Source organism: Neodiprion lecontei, chromosome 3, assembly GCF_021901455.1.
Source record: "Neodiprion lecontei isolate iyNeoLeco1 chromosome 3, iyNeoLeco1.1, whole genome shotgun sequence".
Classification (NCBI taxonomy): domain Eukaryota; kingdom Metazoa; phylum Arthropoda; class Insecta; order Hymenoptera; family Diprionidae; genus Neodiprion; species Neodiprion lecontei.
In genome coordinates this window covers 8,030,420-8,040,529 of record NC_060262.1, presented here as the reverse complement: position 1 = coordinate 8,040,529, position 10,110 = coordinate 8,030,420, and the positions used below count along the sequence as shown (strand labels likewise).

At 37.4% G+C, this 10,110-nt stretch overlaps 2 protein-coding genes across 4 annotated transcripts; both read right to left on the bottom strand.

Annotated features, from left to right (window-relative positions):
• Window positions 1–2,546: 2,546 nt before the first annotated feature.
• On the bottom strand, window positions 2,547–4,197 carry LOC124293520 (THAP domain-containing protein 1-like). 2 transcript variants are annotated; one of them, XM_046734604.1, is made up of 5 exons: window positions 4,179–4,197; window positions 4,002–4,083; window positions 3,543–3,785; window positions 3,300–3,475; window positions 2,777–3,096 (listed from the first exon to the last, which is right to left on the bottom strand). In XM_046734604.1, the coding sequence occupies exons 2-5, from the start codon at window positions 4,061–4,063 to the stop codon at window positions 2,999–3,001; spliced, it is 579 nt and encodes a 192-aa protein (XP_046590560.1). In that variant the 5' UTR covers window positions 4,064–4,083; window positions 4,179–4,197; the 3' UTR covers window positions 2,777–2,998. The 2 variants fall into 2 exon arrangements, with proteins under 2 accessions (XP_046590561.1, XP_046590560.1); XM_046734605.1 differs by lacking the exons at window positions 2,777–3,096; window positions 4,179–4,197 and adding an exon at window positions 2,547–2,757 and having other exon boundaries at window positions 4,002–4,164.
• Window positions 4,198–5,300: 1,103 nt separating this feature from the next.
• Window positions 5,301–9,052, bottom strand: LOC107217520 (eukaryotic translation initiation factor 4E-binding protein). Of its 2 annotated transcripts, XM_046734603.1 has the most exons (4): window positions 8,629–9,052; window positions 7,340–7,418; window positions 6,187–6,336; window positions 5,301–5,742 (listed from the first exon to the last, which is right to left on the bottom strand). In XM_046734603.1, exons 1-4 carry the CDS (start codon window positions 8,698–8,700, stop codon window positions 5,693–5,695), a joined length of 351 nt encoding a protein of 116 aa, XP_046590559.1. In that variant the 5' UTR covers window positions 8,701–9,052; the 3' UTR covers window positions 5,301–5,692. The 2 variants fall into 2 exon arrangements, with proteins under 2 accessions (XP_046590559.1, XP_015510566.1); XM_015655080.2 differs by lacking the exon at window positions 7,340–7,418 and having other exon boundaries at window positions 8,629–9,026.
• Window positions 9,053–10,110: the final 1,058 nt, after the last annotated feature.

The window sequence follows — 10,110 nt, the reverse complement described above, 5'->3', positions numbered from 1 at the left end:
AGTACTGGCAGTAAATTTACGAACACGGCCTAAGTAAGACCGTGCGATACTGCAAATCATATGCGATAAAAACCCGTTAATTCGAATTATCTTTTGGTTCAAATAGAAAACTTGTTATATGGTCGTTATTAAATGAATGATTAAACGAGGTTGTATATTTCATTTCATTTCATTTATTCAGAATGAAATTACAAAAATACCATTAAAATCGGAAATTTGTTTCTTCTCAGTTATCGGCAATAATATTATTTCTTAAGTGACAAAGTAAGTAGCTCATTATTCAATTAAAATTAATTTCAACCTCTTCTTATAATTGCACTGGTGTATTGCATCACAACATTCCAGACTGCAATCCAATAGTTGTACTCGCTAGACATATATTTTTGATCGTATTTATTCAAGTTTGAAGCTAATATAATGGATCTGTAGGACGCTTCACGCTTCCTCTCGATGCATTGTTGGGAAAAATCGAAGAACAAACGAAGAATACTCATTGTTACGATACTTTATGGATTTCTCTTGTAAACTGAGCAATGATTGGCTGTTGCAAGATTCTCTCACGCGGCAACACTGCTGGCTTATCGCGTTCGGAAATTATCGCATGTGACAACACGTATGCGACTGCGTGGTATTAGAGAATACCAAATTTGAGTCGTATTTGATTTGGCTGCGTAATGATTCTCACATGCGATAGTTATCGTACGAGTTTGAGAATAGGCCCCCAGTCGATAAAAGGCGAACGAGAATTATCGTATTCGATTTACTAACCGAAGCTCGAGAATAGTTTCATATATCGCATTCGATATTTCAGATATATCGCATGCGATACCTAGGGTCCTCAATTTGAGAACATACTGCTGCTGCGTCAAATTGCTAGACAGATGTTAGTAACATCTAGTAAGTTACTGAACTGCTGCCGCTTTTTGTTGCCCATAAAATCCCACCTTAAGTATGAGTGATTATTTATTAATGCTTTATGGTGCCATCTCATGTAAGGTTGGATCGCTGGAATCCGCAATGAGAGAACGGAACACAAATGTCATCCACTGGATTTCCATGTCCGTTGCGGGCACGGTCTTATAGACAGGGGGCTTATTACGGTTCTCGAGCGAGTTTACTCACTTCTCACATTTTCATCTCACGTGAGTTTGGCACTGATATATATATACACGAGTTTGGTCACTCTGGGAGCTTTCCAGCAAGGAGACACAGTGTGACACTGTGTTACACGGTCGAACACTGTGCCTTGGTGCTTGTTGGAACGCTTTGAGGCTCTTAATTCAGTCACTAGAGTCCGCTCATGCATTATACGAAACATCTAGGAACACTGAGCGCTCCAGGAAAAAAAAAACATTTGTGAAACGCGTGTAGATTATCATTGTATTTAATAAATGAATATAAATAATACCATGCGTCGAAAATAAAATCTCTAACTAAAAAATTGGCAGCAATGAATCCGACAAAGTGTCCAATCATGCTCCGCAGCTGTGTCCGACTGTGTCGTCCTGTGTCGTTGTTGGAAAGCACCGTGTTCGACACAGTGTCGCTCTGTGTCGTTGCTGGAAAGCTCCCTCTATTACGGATCTCTGGAGTGAAAATGTGAAGTAACTAGGCACCTCCGGTATAGGGATCTCATATTTTCATGAAAGTTGACGCCATTTTGTCAGATAACCTATAAAAGTTGTTGTGAACTTCAGAAAGAATTGTTGAAGAAAATGAACGTGACAGAAGTACAATATATAAAATATATAATAAATAACACAAATATATCTAAGTTATATTGAATGGGTCTGAGGCATCGCGTAGTGTTCGTCGTATTTTGAGCATTTGATTTTCCTGATTTTGCATAATCACGATCACTAAATTATTCATTGTACAAGTTCCCACGTATCAATAACTTTTACTCTTTAACCAACAAATATGGAGTAATCTTTGTTCTTTGATGAAACCGATGGAACTTTCAGGCAAATCCAAGCAAATTACGCTCACGAGCATACGCAGAATGATTCTCGACACCGAATTTCGTGCCGAGTTTATTCACGTCGATAATCTCGTTTTTTCACCTCCAGAGATTCACCGTAATAGGGTGAGCCCACGGTCTTACATACAGGTCTGGTAACTCCGGCACTTTTGAGTGGTAGGGGGTGTCACCGTTAGTGAAGCACACGGTCTTGTTTCCTATCTATCCGCTAGGGGCGCCATTGGCCCGGGGTATGATAGATATAGATATATACCGATAAGATAACCTGCTCATCGAAGTTTTTGACAGTTCATAACCACTGATATATATATACACTGGATTGGATATTACCGTATACTCTACGTGTAAGCTCGTGCGTCCAATTGAACAATTTAATTTCCGCCATCTTGTACAGAAAGTTGTCACAAAATGCGCGCTAGATTTGAACTGCGTAATATATGCTATTTAGATCTAACGATATATTCGTCACACAAAAAAGTTTTTGACGAGTAAAATAATGTTTGATACATTAAATGAAGAACAAATCATTTTTTCGAAGGTATATTATTATTTACAAATATATGATGTAAAAGATCATTAAATAATATGACGAAAAACTTGTATTTAAGCGTGATTTTTTTTTATGTTCAAAAGAAGTCCTCAATTCTAAGAAGTTTCCGTCCATTATCCTTTATCCTATGGTGGGCTGAATTTCATACGGATTATTCAAAAATTTATATAACACTAATTCAACCGTTAGGCAATCCATTTACCATCCATTGATCATCAAAGTGGAGCTTAAGACATGTAAAAAAAGTTTTGAATTAAATTATATCGAATTGGGTGAGTAAAAACTTTATTCAAAAATATGGAGAATAAAACATTCCTTGCAAACGTTAAGGAATTTTTATAGAGTTGCGTGCGATAAACCACAACAATATAATTAGTAGTATCAATCCACAATCCATTCACATGAAGAAAAAGTTACAAGCACAATCAAAAGAAAATAAAAAAGATGTACATATCTGAGCATGCAAATCAGGTACAAATGTGTAGGTGCTCATGTAATTTGGTTACATTCACTGTGGTGGGCCGATCGGATTCATCCTGAAATTCGGTCTGCTGCAAGTTTTCACCTACAGATAAGTTACTAATAAATAACGACAATGGAAATACACAGAAATGTGTCACACACGATTTTTCTGTAACAGAGCACTTTATAATCTGTAGGTAATTAACCGCTTCGACGACATTGACGCAATAGTGCATCACATCAACGTGTCTTTATGCACACTGAGTTTTCTCTGACCTAAAAGGGATTAATAGTTTCAGATCTTACCAAATAACGTTGGGATACTGCCTTTTCGTAAAGTTATATAATTTTTACTTTTCTTCTGAAAGCAAGAGAGTTCAAAGTGGTCGGAACACAGAAAGCTATCACTTGATGGAGACCACGGACCAATGTTTATATTTGCGATCCACTGCTTCATAATATCAGGTTCATCCAATGGGAACCTACATAACAAGCAAAGTTTAAATTTATTAATTCACACGTTATGTTGCATTGAGTAACGGTACTTACTTGAAGAATGAATAGCCACGTCCATATTCCCTTAATCGGTGACAAGATGAACACTCTGATTTTGGGTTGTCAAATATAGTTGGTACACTGTTCTTTTTCAATGTAATTAGGAATCCTGTCCTATCGAAGCAGTCATTTGTAAAATGAGCCGAACACAATGTGCTATTTCGGTTTGGCTTCCAGTCCTTCCTCTTCATTTCTTTTAACCACTGCTGAAGGCGCAACACATCTTTCACGGGAAATCTACATATCGAATTATAATTTAATCCCTGAGTCAATAATACCCGAGTTTTCAATTTCAATTATAATAAGATCGGTTCATAATTCAAATATTGTGAATTTTTACTGACACGATTCGTACGTTATAATACTCGTTAAATATAATTAGTAAATACTTCGTATGCTGACATAACCTCTGCAAGTTATCATTTGCAGAACGCTTCAGCGTTGTATACTCACTTGTGAAATGATCGCCCACAATATTTTGATTGCTTTGTTTTGCAAAAAACGCAGGTACTCATTGTTACCTCAATAATTGTTACTGTAATTTTCCATCGCAATCGATTATATACACATACATATATCACGTATATATATATATATCTGAAGTGACAAGAATCTGTACAAAATGGCTACCGTTCAATTGGCGTGACGGCACTACGCTTAATCCAATCCAGTGTATATATATATCAGTGTTCATAACTCAGTGTAAAGTGTGTAAACGGTGGATCATCTATACAAGATCTCAAACTGTCTCAAAAGTTGTGAGCCCTCGCTTGATGTTTATGGATTTTATTGACTTAAACATTTGAGGATTCCGTTGAAATCAAACAATTATCACGCCCGCCATGGAATGCTAGTAAACATCTCAATAATTTTTTATTTGCATCCTTCTTCATTTTTGAATGTTATTCACGATTGTTGATTCCGAAAAATCAGCTGTTCGGATCTGATTTATGATTGGCTCACCCCGAGGGGGCAGTGCTGCAGATGGCGAAGACGAGAACCACGGTTTTGCCTCATTATCTGAGTCATTCCCCACCCTACTAGTTACCAGACCTGTATGTAAGACCGTGGGTGAGCCACTCACTTTCGTCATTTTCACTCGATTCGAGAACCGTAATAAGCCGCCACTCCAAGCCCCTTCCTATATAATGCAGCGTGACCGCTTGAAGCCTGTGTTTCTCAATTTGTGCACCAAAGACCGGAGCGCTGCAATCTCCGAGGCCGGTGTGCAACAAAGAAAGGAATATTAGGCAGCCGTCTCTTTCTCCGTGCGCTTGCGTGCTGAGTAGGCCTCTCCCTTACTAGCGCTAGCGGCAAAAATTCAGAACATCGGCTTCATTTTCAAACACGGTTTTAGCAAGTCTATGGGTTTTACAGCCGGAGTACCCAGGCCTGTGTATACGACCGTGGTTGCGGGTTACGAAAAGCAAATGGTCACTTTTATGTACAATGTCAATACCGAATGAAATAAGAGCTCCCGCAATTATTCACTGTAGAACGTGCTTTAGACATATTCCGCATACAGTAGGGAAACCTGGGAATTTATTGACATTTTTCGTTTACTCGGGAGTTGGACACAATAGCAGAAGATAACGTTTTATCTCATTGTCAGTCCAAAAATCTTATATCTGTTATTCAATTGATCTCTTTGATTACATTTATCTGAATTTGTACATACGCTGAATATATCGCAGTTCTAAGTATACAATTATACACCTTAGGGACTAATCAATGGATGAAGAAAATAGTCGATTTTAAAAACCACAATATTTATTAGTATTATTCAATATCTTAGAAAGCAAACTACAAAAAAATATAAACGTGTGGTGAAACCTTAGTTAGATTCAACAACGATAAGGCATGTTTGAGAGTGAAAAATATTCTCTCTTTATGTGTAGTTATTGAAAAAATATCTCGTCGTGAACGTTTATTCACAGCCATCAAGATGCTAGAGAAAAAATGTAATTAAATGAAGATATTTTCCCGTCCAATTCTGCTTGAGGCACGTTCATAAAGATGGTAATTAGGTAATTAAACTAATGTCCTTCTGAATCACGAGACGTGAACAGACACCGCGGTCATATGCTGATCGTATGATCTTTTTCTTCTATTTTCTCTCCTTCCCCCCTTTGCCGTCCCGATTATCACATATCCATTTCAAATTGCTCCGGAGTTTCGTCGATCACTGGAATATCTGAAATAATAACAATAGATGGTTAAGAAAAGGAAAATTTCTCAAATTATAAAGCAAAACATTTGCTGAGATAATAGTGCACGAAAAATAATTTGTCACAACCGAGACTATTTAATAGAATGAAAATATTTCATTCTTCCGATCAAACAACTTCTTTTTGGACGATAAACAAGTGGCATATATAGGTCCAAAACTCTTGCAAGAATCATTAGGAAAATTATCTTCGTCGCGACAGAAAAAAAAAGAAATGTTAGTCTTACCGATTAGGATTTGCTGGTACAGACCAAAAATACATTTGGGTAGTAGAGATTGGCGTGAAGGTTGAATAAAAAAAGCGAACGTATCTCAAGTGTTTTTGATAGATTGATGCATAAAAAATTAGATCTTGATCTGTTCGAAGTGTGATTTAGTTTATTTTTAGTCTGAAAATTTTTGTTCACGTACCTTTTATCGGTGGACTAGGTATGGTCGGAACTACTAGCGTACCCTTCAAAAGATCGGCCGGAATCGCTGGTATATTTCGCGGTGGAGTTCTCGAAATAGGTGAATTCCTCAAGTTCATTAAGAATGCTCGCTCGTAAACAATGCGGGTACCTGGAGCAGATAGATAGCATTTTTATACGTATTAAAAATAATAGAACAAACGTAGTGAAATTTCAGTATGCCGAGAAAGACAAAATAAACTCTCCATAACTTCCTGACCTCGAAGCAGCGATGGTGGATCTTACCTGTAAATCGTAAAGTCAGAGTTCAATTTTTACCTGACCTGACAGCTGCGTGTGATTGTAAAATATAACATCTAAAGTTATTTTGGTTTAATTTTTTAAATAATCTTGTGTATCGTTTAAAATTGGACACCCCGTATCTCTACTTCGTCGACAAACCAATTCGGTCAATTAGTTTTCAATAAGTGATTCTCGTGATCGTAGCTATTAGAGTATAGGCATAAGTTGGTCGTTATTAGACAATCAGTGTGGCCAGTTGAAGCCTAGTGCAACTATAGTTAGTTACAGTTTAAATATTCCATGAAAACCTTTATACAAGATTAGAAATCTGCACAAATCCTCTTCAATCTCGCATGGAATACATGGGGAAAAACAAATTACTAATGATATAAGTATATATAATGTCAGACTGCAGTTGCAAGTTATACTTGATTCAAATAAGATTCAGTTATATGTATATGGTAAACTTATGTAAACTGATAAAGTTCTAGTTGAATCCGTTGAAAATTCATTATCTCGTATAAATCTACTATAGATTCAACGAAACCACAGTTAAATGAGGAAAGGTGTAATTGAATTAACTAAAACTAGATAATATTGAGTTTTCATGATTATGTCGGCCAGTGAGGGATAAGTAACTGCGAAATTTATAATATAGGGAATTGGAATGAAGTATATGAATACATGAGTACATTTTTTATAAGGTAAATTTTCAACATCGTGCCACACAAGATTCCTCGCTCAAATAATTAATTTTTAAATCTATTGATCGTTTTTTTTTTTTAACTGTTCGAAGAACTTTGGCAGTCACTTTCAGCAATGAAAACTAAGAGTGCAAGCTGTTTCGTGACCTTCTGAGCTCATTCACTTACAGAAATATGTATGTATACAGCTGTATCTTATAGCTCGGTTGGAAAGATCGCGCGGCTGTATAAAGTTGAATATTTTTGCCTGCAAATAATCGAACCAAAAGAAAATTATTGAACGAAGGGGGACAATTAAACAACATTCGAACAAAGAATTGAGCCTCCATACCTGCTAATGACTCATTTCGGTATACATTGATAAGCTTCTTTTTGATAATAATCGAGTTATAATCTTTCGTTATTGAGGTTGAAAACCTTTGTCTACCGAAACCACTACACGGGGACGCCAGCGCGATATATTCGTGCCATGGGTGCGTATGGTTAATTATACACTCGCTCTAAAAGCGACAACTGATAAGCCTGTCCTAGTTTCAACGCGGTTCAATTTGCCAACATTAAATCTTTGCACACATAGTACCATCCAGTTGAAGAACCTCAAGTGGCTTCATGATTACGCGATGAAATTGAAGATTATTCAATTTCAAGATTCGACGACTACCGATATATGGACAATAACAAAGTCTATCCACGTCAGTGGAGCTTAACGGTAAATCAGATTACAAAAACCAGATAACGAACTTATCAACTGCAGGGTAGCACTTCTTTTGCGCATAAGTCTATGGTTTAAGACGTCATAGGGTGACAGGCCGGTATCAAGTCAAACATTACAATTAAACCAGTCTTAAGGAAAATTTTCCAGCAGGGCTATTTAGATCGTAGTTTTATCACAACTGTATTGGTGGACGATTACTAAAAAACAGGAATCCTGATAAGTCAAGAGCCAAAGCATATGAAATTCCAGAGTTTATGTGGAGCGGAATGCACGCAGACGCCGTATAGTATAAAGAATAGTACGCATGCGTCATAGATCCTATAATCTGCTTGTATGACTTAAAACACGTAGGATTCCGGAAGCAGTTAACAAAGTACAATCGCTATAGAACATGTCACGCAGTTTTTTTTTTTATTTAGCTTATAAATCCGAAGAAATACGCAGGATGCAGAGATTTTAGCGCAATTTTCTATTGCTTCATTGTTGTGTAGCGTGGGAACATTTTTGCGAAAAACTTCAAATAAATGGGCACGTAAAATTCAGGTATAAAATTTTGTTATTGTAAACAGTTGTTGATCGATAAATAGACGGTGGGCGGGGAGGGGGGGGGCAGGGGGGGGGACGTTCAAGGCCATTCGAACCGGCACGCGCGTGTTTCCAGCTGGGATGGTATCCTAGGATTGAGAGGTAGAGACTGTGAACAGCTGAAAGTAGTCAACTCGAGGGTAAAAAACGAACTGACCTCCTGGCGTGGTTGAGTATAAGGTGCCTCCAGGCGTCGAAGAGTAATCCGCAGGTAGTTGGTTGGGATCATTGATGAGGACCCGTTTAGATGGAATACTTTGACTCTGAGTCGCTTGCCTCGCGATTGGAGAAGCCGACATATTTAACTACTTATATGAATACTTATTGTCTCTGATTCGAATTGTCACGTATAAAAACAAAATGGCAAATGCGGTTCACACAATGTTGCATTCAAATACAGAACTATATTCAATCACAGAGGCTTGGATCGTTCGAGTTCGACGATTTGAAAAACTATATCGTATTTTGAGGTAATATGTCCCAAGAGAAGCGATAGAACAGTAGCAACGATGAGCGATCAGTTGCTCGCCGCACTCGCAACTAAAAACAAAACGCCTCGTGGCGACGGACGGAGCGCGCTATTGATAGCCGCTGCTGGTTTGCTGCGCAGTGCTGTTGCACGGTTCAACAACAGTTTTGGATCTCGCACGCTCTAAACTGCCGGTGATCACCTTGATGATTAAACTGTAATACCTGTCTGTCGATCATGGTATCGTAATATGGCCGAAAGAGAATAAAGAATCCGGCCTGCACATACGACTTTACTTATTTCAAGCCTTTATTTCGTCACCAATTTTGTCATAATATCGGTACAATTGCGCGTTAGTCTGTTTTATTGTATATATATATAGTTAATTAACAGCTGTGTACACATCACGGTGTCTAACATGTACATTGTACATACAACACGTGCTTGTTGCACTGAAGCCGCACGTACGATGAAATACATAATCATTATACATGTAATATCGATATTGGGCTTGATTGATTATAGGCATCACGTTTATCACGTTTTAATCAATCCGATTATTATATGACAATTATAGCGAGTCTCCGAATCACGTCAATCCGTTTACTTTAAAATAAAAATACCCTTCGCAAAATGTTTTTATTTGAGTAAAGAAACACTTTTTAGACGATTTTCAAATGTTTTGGACATGTTTCAGAAATTGTGTTTATTTTCAATATTTGCGTCCTTCTCGCAATGTGACAATAATTCTAAAAACCAAATAGTGGCAATCAGTTTGTCAGAAAATTTTCGCCCTATTTCATATACTTGACAATTATTTAATACGCAGTATATCACGAGAAAATCGTAAAAAAACGAAGATCAAGATTGTATGCACACTACAGTGTGCAAGAAAGCGAATGGGTTAATTACAATCAGTGCAGCGGACAACCGGGAAATTACTGTAATGAAACATCTTTTTTAAAATCGCCACCAACGAGCAATCGGTTTTTTTTATAGCAGAGGGCCGATAGTCGCGTAATTCGCGAAATTTTTTAGTACAACTCACCGTGTAGAAAATATACACATTACATATACCTGTCGCCTTCTGCGTTTACTTTGTATTTTCCTGCCTATAATACTTATATTACAGCGCGTGTAGAACACAGATGTAACCGCGTAGCCTTGCGA